This window comes from Rhincodon typus, chromosome 2 (genome assembly GCF_021869965.1).
Source record: "Rhincodon typus isolate 14 chromosome 2, sRhiTyp1.1, whole genome shotgun sequence".
NCBI lineage: Eukaryota > Metazoa > Chordata > Chondrichthyes > Orectolobiformes > Rhincodontidae > Rhincodon > Rhincodon typus.
The window spans coordinates 111061056-111080287 of NC_063333.1; the positions used below are offsets into that span (position 1 = coordinate 111061056).

Here is a 19232-nt window from a genome sequence, read left to right on the forward strand (position 1 = left end):
AGTTTTTTTCCTTCATAGAGCATAATGGCTCACTCCGGCAGCATGCTAGGAAGTCAAACCCAAATTTTGCAGAATCATCACAAAAGTTTAGTATGTGAAGTTCCCCAAACTGGACTTACAGATCTAGATTGAGAGAAAGCATGAACCAGGTTTCTGTCCTGATGAGGGATCACTATTTATCGCAAGTATTTAGACTCTAGCTATGGCAGGGGCTGGGGAAAAAGGGGATTACACTTATAAACCACGAGCATATATTACCAATTAAAAAGGTCTAATCCCCTTGTAAACTCCTTAGATGGACAAATGGGGTAAAATGTCATATGGCAAGGGGGGTGGTTAGTGAAAAGACAGTTCAGTAGCCTTTGCTAAATTTCTGTTGAGACGATCCTTGCAAATCTTCTGCTGGCCAGCACTTCACTTCAGTCATCTTTCTCTGGTTGCTTCCACTGTGTGGTGAGATCACTTCAGTATTCCAGTCTCAGGCAATCTAACTCAGAAAAACTGATTGGCCCCAAATTCCCAGCCACCATCTCCATCCAACTTCTTCAATGGAGCTGGTAAAATTCTGCTCATGACCATAAAATACGATAAACAGACAAGTAGCAAGTCTAGGACAATCAAGGACTGAAGCATGGGTCTAAAATCAATTATCCAAATCAGGGAGGAGAAATTGGCAATTAAACCAAAGGCCAAAAATCAAAGTATATGAAATACATAAATATTTAAAAGGAGATAAGAAATATGTGGGGAATCAGTAAGGAACAGAAGTTTTTAACAGCACTATTTCATGGATGGCTGGTGTGATTAAATTAGGTTTGTAACATTTCTTTTAAGCGTGCATAGTTTTATTATTTGCTTGAGAAACAAAGATAAATATAAAACAGAAAGCATAAAAAGGCAACTTCAAAAGTTCTTGATTGTCTTAGAAAATTAGTTAAACCAAAACCAATACAAAGGCTTCCTATGTTAATTGGATCATAAAAGAAGGAGGAGAGTTTGTAGTGGATAATAACCAAATGACAGGAACACTGCCACAATTTCCAGAGTGGTGATAATCGAGTAATCAGAAATAGATGGAGGCTGTTCAAAGAACAGAACATGCCCAATCAACCTGAAACTGTTAGGCAAAGGTGTTTTCTAGAAGGATCCTGATGAAAAAGTAAGAAATGCTAGAAGCTAAAATAATCATTTTACAAAACTGGGTGGAAAGAAAATGTCAAAATAAGTGACTCTCATCCTCAAAAGCACAAGATGAAAGAGAATCTTAAACTATTCATCTGAATTCAGCATCTAAAATCAAAATAGTTTAATATCACAGGATGGAATTACTAAGCACTTTGAAGACCAGAATTTATTGGGATCGTTGGGCCCATATTTCTAGAAGGCTGATCTTGTTTATACAATACTTGAACATAATGTTTGAATATAAGGATAAAAAGGAAGGGGATGTTGAAACTTATATTTTTAGAAAGCATTCTTCATAATTGCTATTTTCAATAAAATCAGAATCCAACTGCCAAATCAACACATGCTGTTCTCTAAGATTAGTTTTTCTGCAATTCTGTCCTGTTTAATTCAAGACAAAAAAAACAAAAAACAAACTTTAACAGCAGGACTCTTTCCCACAATACTGAAATTCTCTACTGTCCAGTAATAATATACACAAATATATAAGCAAAGAAATAGATAATAATCACATTTGTAGACAACACCAAACTCTCTACTGCATGTATAAAGGCATGTATATCTTTTATGATCACCACCAAATTGTGGTGTGGATCATAAAAGATTACCAAATATGAATAAACAAACAGGATGAGCAGGGATAACAAGGTGTAGAGCTGGATAAACACAGCAGGCCAGGCAGCATCAGAGGAGCAGGAAAGCTGAAATTTCGGGTCTGGACCCTTCTTCAGAAAAATTTCCAAAGAAGGGTCTGGACCCAAAACGTCAGCTTTCTTGCTCCTCTGATGCTGCCTGGCCTGCTGTGTTCATCTAGCTCCACACCTTGTTATCTCAGATTCTCCAGCATTGGCAGTTCCTACTATCCCAGGATGAGCGGGGGCAGTTCTTTGCAGAAAGATGGATTAATAGAACTGTATCATTTTCAAAACACAAATGGATTTTTTTTTTGCGGTTCTTTAAATTTTCTTGTACAACTCGATAGTTCAAGCACAATTTGCATTACTTTGAGGTGGATTAGCCAAAATATTGGCTAAGAGACAAGAATGGTAAAGTAAACAAACCTTAAGCTATACAAAGATTTAAGTATTGTTTGTATCCTATAATTTGAGGTTGAGAGAAACAAAGTAGATTACTGCTGAATTTGCATAAGACTTCAGTGGCAACAACTTAAATTGCAAAAGTATTAGTCATTCCATTACGGAAAGATAGAAAAGCAACAGAAAAGTGTAGTGTACACACATCAGAAGGTCAGCAAGGATAAGAAATACAATGAGAAGTTCTTCCTAACTAGAATCAAAATTAAAAGCAATTAAACTGTGACCTGAAGGCTTCAAAAATTGAAACATCCATGGTTAAAGTATAACAAAGTGTACAGCTGGAGGAACACAGCAGGCCAGGCAGCAGAGGAACAGGAATGCTGAGTTTCAGGTCGGGACTCAGCTTCAGAAATGGGGAGGGAAAAGGGGAGCTCAGGTGAGAAGATAGACTGGTTGTTGCAGGTCAAGGAGGCGGGGGTGAGAGGGGAGGCTGGTCATGGGATGATTGGGGTGGGGAGAGAAATATATCTTTAGTTGTGGGGTCAGATTGTAGGTGGCATACATTGGATGTGGAGATTGTGGGGTGATATGTGAGAACGAGGGGGATTCTGTCTTTATTTTTGTTGGGGGGGGGGAGGTGATGTGAGGGCAGAGGTGTGGAAGACACAAGAGATGCGTTTGAGGACATTTTCAATCACTGGAGTGGCGGATGGGGGTGGTTGGAAGTTACAGTCCTTGAAATGGGCGCCTGCATGGGCCTAAGCTATGCCTGCCTCTTCATAGGATACATGGAACAGTCCCTCTTCCACTGTTATACTGACACTATCCCCCACCTCTTCCTCCGCTACATTGATGACTGTAATCGGCACTGCCTCATGTTCCCACGAGGAATTGAACAGTTCATCAACTTTACTAACACCTTTCACCCCAACCTGAAATTCACCTGGACCATTTCCAATTCCTCTCTCCTCTTCCTGGACCTTTGTTTCCATCTCTGATGACTGCCTTGTAACTGGCATTTATTTCAAACCCACCAACTCCCACAGCTACCTAGACTACACCTCCTCTCACCCACCTTACTGCAACAATGCGATCCCCTACTCCCAATTCCTCTGCCTCCGCCACATCTGCACCCAAGATGGGGCATTCCACTCCTGCACATCCCAGATGTCCTCCTATTTCAAGGACAGTAACTTTCACCCCCACCCCACTCTGGTGATTGAAAATGCCCTCAAACGCATCTCCCACACCTCTGCCCTCACATTGCCTCCCTGCAACAAAAACAAAGACAGAATCCCCTTTGTCCTCACACATCACCCTACCAACCTCTGCACCCAGCATATCATTCTCTGCCACTTCCACCACCAACAATCTAACCCCACAACCAAAGATATATTTCCCTCCCCACCCTCATCTGCCTTTCATAGAGACCACTCTCTCTGTGGCTCCCTTGTTCACTCCACACTCCTCACCAACCCCTCTAACCCCACTACTCCCCGGCACCTTTCCGTGCAACGGCAGGATTTGTTACACCTGCCCCCTCACTTCCATTCAAGGCAAACAAACAAACCTTCAACATCAGACATGGGTTCACCTGCATACATCCGTCAAATTGGTCCACTGCATCCGATGTGGCCTACTGTACAGCGGTGAGGCCAAGCAGAGACTTGGAGACCGTTTTGTAGAACATCTGCGCTGTATGCGACAAACACCGCCACCTTCTGGTCGCAAAACATTTTAACTTCCCCTCCCACTCCCTGGGTAACATGTCCATCCTGGGCCTCCTGCAGTGTCACAACACACCACCTGCAAACTGGAGGAGCAGCACCTCATTCCACCTCAGGAGCCTCCAGCCCAATGAACTGAATGTGGACTTTACCAGTTTCAAAATCTCCCCACCCCCGGCCTCATTCCATGACCAATCCTCCCTCTCATCCCCACCTCCTTGACCTGAGACAACCTGTCCATCTTCTTTCCCACCTATCCACCACTCCCACCTCACTGACCAATCCCCACCACTCCCTACCTGCACTCACCTATCACCATCCCACCTACCTTCCCCAGCCCCACCCCCTCCTCTATTTATTTCCGAGCTCCCCTGCCCCTCCCCATTTCTGAAGAAGGGTCCCAACCAGAAACGTTAGCTTTCCTATTCCTGATGCTGCCTGGTGTGTGTTCCTCCAGCTCCACACTATCTCTGACTCTAGCATCTGTAGTTCTTGCTATTTCATGGTTAAAGTATTAGTGCACTGGATAGTTAAAAGGATGCAAATGTGTAATTAACTCAAAATTAAAGTGCAGTTATAAAAAAAACCTGCATAATTAATTCTATGCTGAAAATAGAATACAGAATTCTGTGCTAATTATTTGTACAAAAAGGTGCTCAGCTATAAAAGGGAGTGACTGGAGTGAAGCAAACCGGAAATTAGACTAAGTGATCCATGATAATTTCAAATTAAAGTTAATTTCTTTCCTCACCTGTAAATTCGCTGCAGAATCAGAAGAAGTTTCAAAATCGAAAACATCCTTTTCCCTTATAGGTGATGAAAGGAAACAAAGAAAAATGTTACAATTTACATTCTTAATCTATGTTTTCCTGCTCATTTTTCCATGGTATTTTTCAAAGCAAATTACATCCACAGACATTATTTTATATACAGTAAAACACCAAGTGTGCTTAATAAATAATGATGATTAGTGGGGAGTTTAATCTGAAGTACATCATGTCTGGGGCAAGGGGCTGAGTTTGAGAAGTCTGCTGGTGTCACTATTGTGAACCAGCTTTCCAGCCAACTGTGGTAAACTGAATTGATCTAACGCTTCTAATTCTTATTTAGAACTAATTTTGTTCAGGAGTATTCCCCTAAAAAATTTTGTTTCGTCGAGTTCAAGATAGTCAATCCTATAAATGCTCAGCCTTTGGTCTACAATGGATATAACCATGCCACAGGGAAAGAAACTGCCTGAGAATGTTACCTTCCTCCAAATAACCTGCTTAATCTTAATAAAGCTTTTGCTATGCTACAAATATCCTGAGGATTTTATCTCCAGTTTATGTCCTCAGTTGTACATAGAGTTCTTTCCAGCTGTAACAGAAAAAACCCAAATCAGGCTCGCTAATTTTATGGTTCTATTTAAAAAAAAAAGCAATAGACTAAGTTATGCTGAAAGCAAAAAAAAAAAATACTAAAATTAAGTATCTAGTTTGATGCTATTTATAATATTGCAAACATTTAACATCTAGGAATATCTAAATAGAATATCCATCAATTTTTAAAGTTTTATTTAAGGCCCCAAGCAAGGAAGATATCAAAAAGGATTAATCATAATTGTTAGAAAAACTCATGATAGTTAAGTGAAAGGGTTTTAATTGTATATTTGGATTCTTCCTGCTTTGCAAATGTGGGTGTTACCCTCTGTATAGATTCCTCCCATTTTCATCTGTTACTGTGTCATTTAACGTCATTCCTTAATTATTTCCTAAAGATTCCTTTATGAAGTTGAACTTTTATCTAAAATCAATTTATTAGTCATAGTTTAGTACTTGTATGGATATTCCTTTCATCACTCCCTTGTTTGTTTAATCTTAAAAACATTGAATTTTTTTTTAAATCAGTAAAGTTGTTTCATATCTCTCCAAGTGCTGTCTTATCTTGGTTTCTGATTGTCTTTATTTGAAAAGGATATTTGTAATCTTCTATCAGTTGGATGATTTCAGTATTCCTACTGTAATAAGCACACTTGGGTGTGAAATTTCCAAGTCTCTCTTTCCGATGATTAAGTCTATTAACTTAACTAATAGCATACTCATGTCCTCCTAAGTATAAAATGGTTACAGTGGGACTGCTCTCTCATGAGAGTGGCGGTGAGTTTAATCTCTCCGGCCCTCAGGCTAGGGGCAATGTTGAGAAGGTGGGACCTTTATGGTAACCTCATCTGGGTATATCCTAGTTCCAAAATGGACTTTACTGACTTTTCCTGTGATTGTCTTTAATTACTAACTCCAATATAACTCTTTATCCTCAAAATGTTCTTAATATCTGTACCCCTAACTAGTCATGTTCATTTTCAAAGATAAAAGGTAACATTTCTTCAAGGGGTAGTGAACTTGTAGAATTCTCTACCACCAAAGGCAGTGGAAACCCCAACATAATGTATTCAATAAAGAAATAGGTACATTTTTGGATGTTAAAAAGGTATCAAGAGTAAATGGAGAAAGCAGGAATATGGCATTGAGGGAGGGAGGGAGGGAGGGAGGATCATATTGGACAGAGAAGCAGGCTCACAGGGCTGAATGGTCTACTTCTGCTCCCATATTTTAGGTGAAACATTTATTTCTAACCAGATATCAGAAACAAATAACTTCAAAGCAGTAGGATTTAAAGATTGATTTAAAAGTTAAGAAAAAAGCTGTAAGAAAATTCCTTGATAGCTTCAGGTAGGATGGCCAAAGCGTTAGGAGTTTAAGAAACACAATATGTTGAGACACTAGAGGTGGTTGTCACCTTTCTTTTGGAAAAGCTTGACAACCATGCCACATACAATCCTATTCTACAGGAAATTCCACAATGGCTTTCATGATGCAGCAAAACAAACATGAAAGGAATGCTTCAAATTTTGCAGTTTAACTTGCAGACATCTTCCTCTTAAGGGCTTGAGAACCAAAAGCCTTGTACAGAATAAGCATGGCTACATGGACTCAGCATTCTGAACTCTATTAACTTAGACTTTGCATTTTATGGACAGTAGCATGCAAATTTCACCAAATTTCTAACTGAATTTTCAGGGATTTAAACTAAAATAATGATAATTCACAAGAAGTACAGCGATATGAAGTAATAACAAAGAATGAAGATTGTTGGCCTGTATCATGAGAGAAAAAGTTAGAATAACAGGTGGCAGTTATTTCATCTGCTGTAGGGCACCTTGGCCAGATTTCATCTGAAATACATTTAGTTGACTATCACACCTCACTAATAATAGCATCTTAAGTAGTCCTTTAAGATAAAGGCTTTGTTCCCTCCAAACTTTGGATCCTGATCTGAACAAACAGTTCAATACTGAATCCACAAACCCAGCCACAGATGGGGCAGGTGGTGTTTGTTGAAAAGACTGGGTATAATGCTGAAGAGGTTTCACACAGGTTACAATTGGCCTGCATCTTGGCCTGCCAAAGATGCTCGAAATGGCTGGCACCTTCGCAGGTACTTCTCTAGTTTGTGGGGTCTTGGGCAAAAGATTAGCTAGTGGGTAGGATTTTACTCCAGAAGGATGAAGTGTTGAGGACAAAGCATTTACTCCAGCTTCAGTATGGGAAGCAGTTACTTGGTCAGAGAAGAGACTTAAACAGAAATTGGTGGACATGCTCTATAGAGAGGAATCAGAGTTAGAGTTAATATTTTAGAAGTCTTCCGAGGAAGGATCACTAGACCTGAACTATTAAAGGATTTCTCTCCACAGGTACTGCCAGACCGGTCGAGCTTTTCCAGAAATTTCAGTTTTCGTTTTTTTTTTTTTTTTTTTTTTTTTTTTTAAAATTTACAGCATCCACAGTTCTTTTGGTTTTTACAGAGAAGAGAGTTGTCGTCTCTCTTGCATCAGAGGCGCGAATGATGTGACCCTGGCCCCATAGTGCTGATTGACAGTAACCACTTTTAATGCTGACTAAAGAGCAGACACCTGAAGTGGAGTGACTGTCCTGCCACGGATTTGTAGGATTTCAAAAACAGGCATCACTGATAATGGTGTTTTCTGCACATTGAAAAAGAAGGGTAGGTAACATTGCTGCCCTGTGGATCACGAACTTGGTGCTGGGTTTGGAGGTTATCATTAAACACACTGTTCCTCGGACGGTTGAAGGATGTACAGGCAAACTGGATGCAATGCTGAATTTCATTATCAAGATCTGCACTCATTGGAGAGGAGGTTCCAAAGGTATGAGAGTCAATTCATATTGTTCAATAGCTCACCATGGATTTTAATAATCAGTGGACATTGTTGTGCAGTGGGAGCAGGCTGATAAAAGACCCTTTGTCTTGTGGATGTTTAACCTAAGGCCATTGTTTCATACGTCTCCACAAAAACATTGACAATGATCTAGAGCTCAGCCTGGAGTGCCGAAAAGTATCATCTGCATTTCGCAGTCAGAATGATATTGGTTCTTGATAGGTAGCTAGGTTGAATAATTTCCTCCTTGTCTTGCAAAATAACTCCACTTGGATATTTGTGGATATGGCATGTAATTGCAGCCAGGAGGATAAAGAGGAGTATGATGACCCCAGTCTGTGTACACGTTGGGTCTGTGGTAATATCATGGCTTATACTTTAAAAGGGGAAAAGTAGCAGAGATAGACAAGTAGGTCATTTTCTACAGTGCGAGATCTTTCCCATGCCAGGACTGGGTAGAGCACTGATCAACCAGAATAATACCAGGGCTTAACTGGTTATGTAATTCAAATCTGTTTGCCAAGATGTCCAGAACAGTACATTACAACCTACAGTAAACCAGAGAACAGTGCCAGTGTTCCTATATTCCATGCTATATTTGTCTTCTATCTCCAATAACTGTGTGTCTTTGCCTCTTCAAAGCAAGATACCTTAATGAAACAAATCACTTCATAATGCAATGACAACCATTCATTCTGCACAAGCTCAATGTTTCAGTGCATAGAGAGAGTGCTTACTTTATTATCTAGGGCAGAAGGCACTGAGGCATTGTAATTCAGACAAAAAATGTCATATGGACATACCAACAGGAATAGGCCTCAGTCTCTTGCACCTTTTCCAAAATTCCATGATCTATGACTGAACTTCATATATTTGCTTTTGCTGCACTAAATCTTTGATAAGAAATTATTGATCTTAAAACTAAATTGTTTTAAACTGTTCCACCATAAGTTAATGTTTGCAAAAGAATTCCAGACATGTCTGGCTCAGGAAATTTCACAACTTCTTACTGAAAATGCCTGGCTCTAAATTTTTGACAAGACTGTGTAGTTCTAGACTTGTCAAACAGTGAAAATAGTTCATCTCTAGCTATACCCAGCTGCTCCACCCAAATGTTTTTAAAACATGCACTAAATCAACAACTGGAGATCATAACATTTGCCTCCACCTTGCTCCTTGCACTTTTCTTTTGGCTGGGTGGATGTTCATCTACGTTTCAGGCCTAGACCCTTTACTAGTCCTGAAGAGGAGTCTAGGCCCAAAACACCAACTCTCCTGCTCCTCTGACACTGCCTGACCTGCTGTGTTCCTCTGACTCCATACTGTATTGACTCTCACTCCAGCACCTGCAGTTCTTGCTATCTCTATTGAACTTCGTCTAGTTTCTTGATCCCTTCATGTTGAATTCAGACAGTTTTTAATGTAGTAATACAAATCTTATTTAGATGCAATCTTTGTTCCTTCACTACATCCATCACCACTCTTTGGCTGTTACATCCCAAAACCTTGTATTATTTCACTTTCCAAACCTTCACTGAACAACTTTTTCTGACCCCATCAATTGACTTAAACACGCTTTAATAACAGAGTCAGAGTTGTAGTGTGGAAACAGACCCTTCAGTTTAACTCATCCATGCCAACCAAATATCTTAAATTAATCTAGTTCCATTCGCCCCATATCCCTCTAAACTCCTCCTATTCATGTACCTATGCAGATGCCTTTCAAATATTGTAATTACAATCAGCCTCCACTACTTCCTCTAGCAGCTCATTCCATACATGCATCATCCTCCGCATGAAAAAGTTGCTCCAAGGACTCTTAAATTTTCCCTTTACCTTAAACCTATGCCCTCTAGGTTTGGACTCCCCTACCCTAGGGAAAGACCTTGGCTATTCGCCCCATCCGTGCCTCACATGATTTTATAAACTTTTAAGGTGACCCCTCAGCCTCTGACATTAGAGGGAAAATAGCCCAGCCTATTCAGCCTCGCCCTATAGCTCAAATCATCCAACCCCAGCAACATCCTCAAATCTTTTGAGCCTTTTAAGAGTTTCACAAGATCTTTCCTATAGCAGGGAGGCCAGAATTGAACACAGTATTGCAAAAGTGACCTGACCAATGTCCTGTATAGCTGCAACATGATACCCAACTCCTATACTCCATGCACTGACCAAAGGCAAGCATACCAAACGTCTTCTTCATTATCCTGTCTACCCAAGAGTCCACTTTCAAGGAACTATGAACCTGTACCCCGAAGGTCTCTTTGGTCAGAAACATTCCAAGAGCCTACCATTAAGTGTATACGCCCTCTCTTGATTTGCCTTACAAAAATGCAACCCCACACATTTACCTAAACTAAACTCCATCTATCAATCTCCACCCATCTGACCAAGCTATCTTTAGCTCTTCTCAATTCTGAAGAGTCATTGATGGGAAACATTAAATATTTGTCTCCACAGTCACTGCCTGACCTGTTGAGTTTTTCTAAGCTGGTTATTATTTCAGAGTTCCAGCATGTGGAGTATTTTTCTTTTGATCAAATCATCCCTTGCCTTCCAAATTGCTTGGAATATACTTCTCTCATTATTTAATACTTTAAGATCAGCTATTACACAGATTGCACAATTTCTCCCAGACAAATGCTTATACAATGTATAAAGTACTCCAGTAATTTTGTAGCTAGGGTAGAAATAGGACTTCCAACCTCTTATTATTCCAGTCCTCCAGATAAAAAGATCTAGCCTCATGGCTAATGGAATGCTATGTTGTTGGTGCTTCTCCTTGTTTGACACCACAGCAGTTTTGGTAGATTTCTTGAGCTTTATTGTTTTGCCAAACTGGACCAACTCATTTGCCTTCTTCCATGGAGCCTCAGATTCCTTGCACATTTCACAGCATTGTAATATTGAGGGAAGAAGCCATTGTAAACATCATGTTTACATCAATGCTGAACATTTCACTGCGCCTTCACTTCTGTTTCCCCTCCTCTTGCCCCCACACCACTCACAACCTTGTGTCCGAGATTACTTCTAAAATCTGTCTGCTGCTTGAACTGCAGTCTTCACAAGTGTTAGATTTTCATTTGATCGCAGTATAATCTCAATGCAAAAATAATGCAAGCACCTCATCATGACGCTGTGTAGTCCTGTAGCAGTTAATGAATTATCATGTATGCATAACTTCCCGCCAATTCGTAAAGGTCATTGATAAAAGGATTCCATAGATTTTTCTGGTCTAAACCTCAATTAGTTAAATTCAGTGCTCATTTTCAACTCATTTCCTCAATGATCAAGTTGTCACAGACACCAAAATATGTTTAAGAGTTTGCAAGATTTCATCTTACTGCAAAGAAATGTCAGCCATCCCTCATTGGCCAGCACATCACCTGCAATGGCTCCAATTACATAGAACGGAGTACTGACCTGGTCTTTCTTTATCATTTTCTTTAACTCAAGGGTTGTTTGAGACCATGGGTTATTCTACTTCTGAGCCAGCACAGGCCTTCTGCATTTAACAATGCCTCTGGAAGTGGTAACCATAATTCCATATTCCCCTGGAGCCCTGAAATCATGTCCATATGATGCTCTACATAGTTTTTAATTTCTGATTTGGCTCCCTATTATACATCAACTACTTGGTGAAAGGGGAAAGATTTAAGGAGGACCTGAGGGGCAACTTCTTCACGCAGAGAGAATGGTGCGTATATGGAATGGGCTGTTAGAGAAAATGGTTGAGGAAGGTACAATAGCAACATTTAAAAAAACATTTGGATAGGTACATGGGCGGGAAGGGCTTAGAGGGATATGGGCCAAAATGTGGGCAATGGGAACTAGTTGAGTGGACAAATGGACCAGTTTGGGCTAAAGGGCCTGTTTCCATGTTGTATTACACGGACTCTATGGTAAGTTTCAAATTCTTTTCCATTTTGTTTTCGTCAAAATACTTTGCTATGTTAATTTTTTATCCTGGTATTCAATATTTGCTGCCCAACTCTAACTTGAACCCATCTTTTCTGCCCTCAGCATGATCCATACATTACGAGCTCAATTGCCTAACTTCATAAACATTCATTCCAACAAGTACTTATTTTTTAAGAATAAACTTCTACATGAGTTTAGAGCATCTCCTTTACTCTCCAGACTCCCATCTGGAGACTTTACACTAATATATCATTCCAGACTCATGCCGTTCACCCATTTTTCCACAATGAGAGATTCTTACTGATGATTCAGTGTCAAAAAAATGAAAAGGACATACAATATAAATACCAACATTTGTACAGTCATTTGCACCGTTCTCGCTAAGCTATAAAATCAAGTGATTCATTAACTTTGTAGATTAGCACAATTCTAAGATGGATTGGCTGTCAATTGTTGCTCAAATTATCTGCAAGAACATGCATAAAACCTTCCTTGCTACATTGTGGGTCGTCAAAATGGTGCAGAACAATCAGTTAATTTAGTTCAATTCATAAAATTGTCCCTCCATCGCTTACACTAACTTAAACTATTATATGGCAAAGTAAGAAAACTGTTTCTTACAGTCAAATTTATAATGAAGCTTTTCACTTGCATAGTCAATACAAACTAAAATTATGGTAGGTATAAGCTGTGTGAATGTGCTGTGCTTCATCTGTTTAAAATGCACACAACTTATTCAGCCTACATTAGTCATCAGCCAATCTCATGATGTGCAATGTTGCACTAGTAATACAAACATGAATTGTTCTGGTATAATTTTCTGAATACGAAATAGGTCAGTCAGCTCTAGTGAGGTCTGCCATTTAAGATCTCAGATGACTTGCTTGCATATTCACAACTTCCATATTCACACCTACCCCACATAACTTTTGATTTCCTTGCTCACTACATAGATATCTAAAAATATCTTAGATACCTTAAAAATATGTAATGGCTCCATTTTCCCCATCATCTTAAACAGAGCTCCAAGGTCACAGCTTCATCTTAAAAAGGGTGACCCTAACCTATAAAACAATGCCCCTTTATTCTGGAATCACCCACAAGATTAAACATCCTTTCCACATCCCTCTTGTCAAGACCATTTATACTTGAACCTTAGAATGAGGGGTGACTCAATTCAACAGAAGTTCAGCCTGTCCAACCCATCTTCGTCAGATAATCCATTCATTCCAGGTATCTATTAATTTAGTATGCCCTTGTTTCCTGATTTGTACGCTGCTTTCCAGCATTAGCTGTTAGGGGGCCTAGAGATGATTGTCGTCCATGTCTTTTTAACCTTATTTCCTCCCTTTACCCAATTAGCTTCTACATCTTATACTTCTTCTATCCCATACTAACAAGGCCACACCATCACCCTTCCCTTCCTGTCCTTTTAAAAAGTCACCACGCCTCTGAAAATTTAGTTCAACTTTGATCTCCTTGTAATATGCCTGCGTAACAGCTACAAAGCTTATACACCAACTTCTGTTTTTCCCATTAGTTCATTCATTTTGTTCTAATACCATATGCATTTAAGAGCTACTAATTTTACATTTTGAACCAGAGTTTCCACCTTTGACTCTATTTCTATAGGTTTGTACATTGTATTGCAGGGCAACTACCTAGGCGATGATACCCAGAATGGGACAGCAAGAAACAGAGATCTTTTTGATCTCTAATGATATATACCTCTATCCAGATCTGTCTGCCAACCACCCTACCATCCATTAGTTTAAAGCTCTTGCTACAACCCTAGTTAGGTTTACCAGGACACCAGCCCCAGAATGCTTCAAATGAAGCTGGTCCTATTGGAACAGTTCCCTCCTACCCCAGTAATAATGCCACTACCCCATGAACTGAAACCCATTTCACTCATATCAATTTTTGAGCCACCAAATAAAGTCATTGACTTTAAAGTTAGTTATATCTTAACTGTTTAAATTCTTTCAGCAGAAGCTCCTGTCTAGTCGTATCAAGGTTTTAGTTCCCCATTTGCACTCTCTAGAGGACACTCACTGTAGAATCTCTTATTATCCATTTTCATATTTCTAGCTAGCTTGCTCTCATACTGCAAATTCTTCCACCTGATTAACTTTTTATTCATTCTCTGCCATTCTTTATGTTCCAACAAACCACCTGACTTACCATTCGTCATTGTGCAGTTAAGTGCTTTGGAGAATTTTAAGAATGTATGGCCTTAACTGTGGGACTATGACATTGTGCCTCTATCAATGGCAAGTGAACTTCAGGAGTTCAAAGCGGCAGCTCACCACCACCTTCAGGGACAAATAGGGATTGGCAATAAATACTGGCTCAGCCAGTGACACCCTACATTGAGCAAGTGAGCGTGCATGAAAAAAAATCTTCTAAGCTAGGTTCCAAATTCTGGACTGGATTGATGCAGAAACTACAGGTCCATCTTACAGAAACAACTGTCAGTGTCACTGACAGCTGAGAGAAGTGTGCAAAGCAGGGGCATCAGTATGGGTTCCAGGTAAAACAGGATGATAGATTTGGGTGAGGTGTTTACAGCAGGATGCATGCACTCCAAAGTGGCAACTTGGGGGTGGGAGGAGCAATTGGAATCACTTCCAGAGAAAACAATGGGCCACTTTTTGTCAAAAAGAATTGTCATAGAAACCTGAGAAAGGAAGTATTTTGCTCCAGGTCAATCTAACCACACACTAGTCAGTTTCACTGGTGGGAATTATTTTTGTTACTACTTGGTGCGTTTTTTTTTAAATTTAGACTTTAAAAAAACTGCTTCACAGAAAGCGGTCATATACAAAGTAAGACAAAAGTTGCAAACTTACGTAGGTTTACTCCATGCTCTTTTAAGCTCAGTCATATTGTGCTCTTTATCTGCAGTGGTTATCCCTATTTAAAATGAAAAAAATAAATAAAACTTGTATTTTACAGTAGGGAACTGAATAACAAGTTTCAGAATACCAACCTGTATCCTCTGCATCTATATGTGGCTTCAGTTCTGCTGTGTCAGGAGGTCTGATTTTCTGTTAAAAGATTTTTGAAAACTTATTTCAGTTCAGTTAGAACACCCATTTCTAAATTCAGAAAACAGCACAAATCTTTAAAAACAAACAAACCAAGAAAGCAATGTTATCCTGATTTGAGAGAAAAGTTTTTGCCAAGACTGAATTCACCAAAGGAGGACAAACTTCAAAATCAATGTTTCTCCTGAACCCAGACTAAAGCATGCAACGTCAATTAAGTAGCTGTGTAGACAATACCATTAATAACATTGAACAGAATAAGAGTGGGATCACTGAATATTTACATTTTTGGCTTGGTAAAAGTTCTTAAAACCACATGAATAACAGTCAAAATTCAAAAAAGAATAAGGAATTTATACTAAAACATTCCCTGCCACTGTAAAACAAGCAGCATTTAACAGAGGGAAATGTGAACATTTGCTCTGTCACAATTTTGGTCTGGGGTGGGGTATGGAGAAGTTTAGAGAAGGGGGTGGCATGGTGGCACAATGGTTAGCATTGCCTCCTCACAGCATCATGGATGAGAGTTAGATTCCAGCCCTGGGTTCAAGTCTGTGGGTTTCTGTTAGGTGCTTTGTTTCCTCCCACAGTTAAAAATGCACAGGTTAGGTGATTTGGCCATGGTAAACGTGGTGTTACAGGAATTGGGAGAGGGGGTGCTGGATCTGAATGGGACCTTCGGAGAGTCAGTGCAGATTCAAATGGCCTCGTTCCGCATTGTATGGATTCTATCACTATACAAAAGTAACAGTGGCATTCATGCATTTCCAAAAGGCACTTGACGAAGTGCCACATTGTAGGCTAACGAATCTGGAAGCCACAGAAATAAAGGATATTAGCATGATGAATAGGACATTGGTTGAGTGTTAGAAAGTAGAGTCATGGTGAATGATTGGTTTTCAGACAGGTGGGTTTCAGGTATATATGTTAGAACTTGGGACTATTGTTTTCCCATTTTCCTTTGTGCCAAGTTGGAACTTTTTAGTAAATTTAGTTGAGCTGGATTTCAACTTCTCTAAATGGCAACATAGGGTTAAGTAGTGGGCAAATTTCCTGAAATGCATTCACAAGAACTTTTTTAATCAAAATGTAAAGTGCTGGGTCTAAATCTGGGGAACAAAGCCAGACAGGCGTTCAAGATAGCAATGGGAAAGCATTTTAATGATTATGACCGCAAAACTATATGTTTCAAATTTGTTACAGAAAGGAAAAAGATGGTCTCAAAATAAAGCTTTTGATTGGAGGCTGGGGGAGGCAAATTTATTAAAACAAGGTACGATTGGCCAAAGACGACTGGGAACACTGATGTCTGTTTAAAAAAAAAAAAAAAAAGACAAGAACAGTTCAAAAGGGCCGAGAGTGGGGTGAGGTGCGGAATGTGCATGTTTGAAATGGAATTGGAGAGAATACAGGCCCAACATGTTCTATTTATTAAGAAATATGAATGTTTCATGTAACTTACAAGGCCAGAGAGCCCTCGATGTCTATGAATATTCAGAACTAGTTAAGGAGGAAGAGGGATTTATAAAAAAAGGTACAAAGGGAGCAAAACAGAGGTCATAGTAATGTACAGGAGAATGGGGCTGGTGGGTGTAGGGGACAAGAAGAAACATGGAGTAAGCTTACAGAGATTCCCAAGATATCCTACAAGTATATTAAAGGGGAAAAGAGGATAACTAAGGTAAGAGTGGGGCCCATTAGGGAGCAAAAGAGCAATCTGGGTGAAGACAGTGGACATTGGCAGGGTGCTAAACAAGTACTGCACATCTGTCTTCATTTTGAAGGCGGACTTATGAACAGAATTCAGGAAGAGGGACAGAGTTTCTCGAGTTTCTGACATTTGGATTCGGCAGAGTTTGAAGTGGGAAAAACTCAGGTCCAGATGTGCTGTTGGAGCTGCCCACAGCTGAAGGTAACAAAATAGCCAACTGTGGTTTCAGCTAACACAAGATGGAAGAGAATTGCTATTTGAACACAGCAGCCTCCTCAGTCAGAATCATGGCCGTCATACATGTGGCAACCAGATAAGGTTCAGACATCTTATTGAGGAACAGCGAAGGAATGTAGACAGAGACTGTTCTGCTAAGGGAAGCAGAGATGGAATTCTTTTAGCAAGCTAATTTAAAATTTGTTATTTAGTATGGACAGAAGGGGAGAAGCTGGACTCACATTAGTTAAGACCATTTTAGGTAATAAGTACACGTACATACATTCATACAATAGCTTTAGCATAGACATCAGAGAATTAGCCAGTCAGCTCTAGGCTCAGATGGTCTTGATAAGGAGCACCTTTGAAAAACCTAGATAAGCACCTTGTACGAACTAGTCCAAAGTTTGTTATTCAGTAAAGTATAGAAGGAAAAATCCGATTCCATCATAAAAACAGTTGCTACGACACAAAGTTATGTGTACGTCAAAATTATAAATGCAGTTAACAAACTAACATTAAGGAATTTAGCTGAATTCCTTTAAACAAATGGCTGTAGACAATAGACAGAAGCCCCCATACTGCCAGCAGGGGGGTGTTGAATGACAAATGGCCTAAACACAAAAGGACCAGATGACATAAACAGTATAAACAGATAACCTTGTAAAAGAGCATAGAGAAAGGTAGCCTTGCAAGAGAGAGCAAAAACAATTGTAAAATATTACACGGCAATTATGACCTCTGTAAAAAAGAAACAAACACAGTCATAGCTTGTGAAAAATAGCACCACTCAGTATGCTGAAGCTAGCAAATGTCCAGGAAGAGCATGACAGTCAGAGAGGATGTGGCAAGCCCTGACCCCAATGTTGCATGTAATCACTGTAACAGAGAGGGTATGGAAAATATGTGGCACTTTATTGGGAGAGTTTGAGTGCCGTAGGGTCTGTCTCCAGAGACCTCTTCCACACAGTGTTGCAAAGGACCTTCAAATAAAGATCAGTTTGTGCTGTTAACCCCAGGGCTCAACACTCCTATTTGAAATGTTTCCCCAACAGATTAGTGGTAGAAGGCTGCTTGTAACTGGGGGGCAATATACTAAGGGGATCAGTAGTGATCATAGAATTCCTACAATGTAGAAACAGGCCCTTCGGCCCAATGAGTCCACACTGACCCAGACCCATCCCCTATATCCACCTAATCTAGGCATCCCTGAACACTATGGGCAACTTAGCATGTCCAGTCCACCTAGCCGGCACATCTTTGGACTGTGGGAGGAAACAGGAGCACCTGGAGGAAACCCACGCAGACATGGGGAGAATGTGCAAATTCCACACAGACGAGGGTGGAATTGAACCCGGGTCCCTGGAGCTGTGAGGCAGCAGTACTAACCACTGAGCCACCGTGCCACCCTTCCACATCAATCCAGAAGCCTGCCACTGTAATGAACCCAGTCCATTATTGTTTACAAATATCACAAACTATATACAGAAAATGTGGGATGAAAGGGCAGGCACAAGAGAGCAACAGTGTAATTGGCTGGGTGGTTGTCAGTGATGAAGAAGGTCTTATGATACATGAAGATATAAATGGATTGGTGAGATGGACAGATCAGTAGATGATGAAGTTTATCCCTCAAAACTGAGGTTCTGCACTTTGGAAGAAGTAACAATATATGGGGCCACTCAATGAACAGCAGGACACTAGAAAGCAGAAGAACAGAGGGATCTTGGGATACTTGTCCAGTGGATCCGTGAAGGTGGCAATAAAAGCAGGAGGTTATGTTGGAACTGTATAGGGGTTTGGTTCAGCCACAGATGGAGTCCTGTATGCAGTTCTGGTCACTGTACTGTAAGAAGCGAAAGCAGCTACTCCCTTTAATAGAATTATGGCTTCTTGTTATTCAAAGTTGAAAAGCAGGTGGTGTAGAGGGAATTTGAAGATTTTATTTTTTAAAACCAGGAGTGTGTTGGGGGATCTGGAATATGCTGCCTGGGAGGGAGGTTGAGGCAGGAAACCTCAACCTTCAAATAAAAATAGTTTGATGAGCACTGAGATGTCATAACATTCAAGGTTAAGTGCTGGAAAGTAGGAGTAACTGTAGATCAAGAGCAGGCTCGATGGGTCAAAAGCCTCTCCTATACTGCAGAGTTCTGTGAAACAAGGACA

The 19232-nt window shown here is 40.0% G+C and overlaps 1 protein-coding gene across 9 annotated transcripts in view; it reads right to left on the bottom strand.

Annotated features, from left to right (window-relative positions):
- LOC125486260 (synaptonemal complex protein 2-like) overlaps positions 1 to 19232 on the bottom strand; it is a 299464-nt gene that overhangs the window by 169904 nt on the left and 110328 nt on the right. For all 9 annotated transcript variants that reach the window (XR_007264933.1, XM_048613014.1, XM_048613007.1 and 6 more), the window contains 3 exons: positions 15082 to 15139; positions 14942 to 15005; positions 4701 to 4755 (listed from right to left, as the gene is read on the bottom strand). Coding sequence is in view for 8 of the 9 variants with exons in the window: in XM_048613014.1 (XP_048468971.1) it covers positions 4701 to 4755; positions 14942 to 15005; positions 15082 to 15139 (177 nt within the window). In the remaining variant the exon portion in view is untranslated. The remainder of the gene's footprint in view (positions 1 to 4700; positions 4756 to 14941; positions 15006 to 15081; positions 15140 to 19232) is intronic.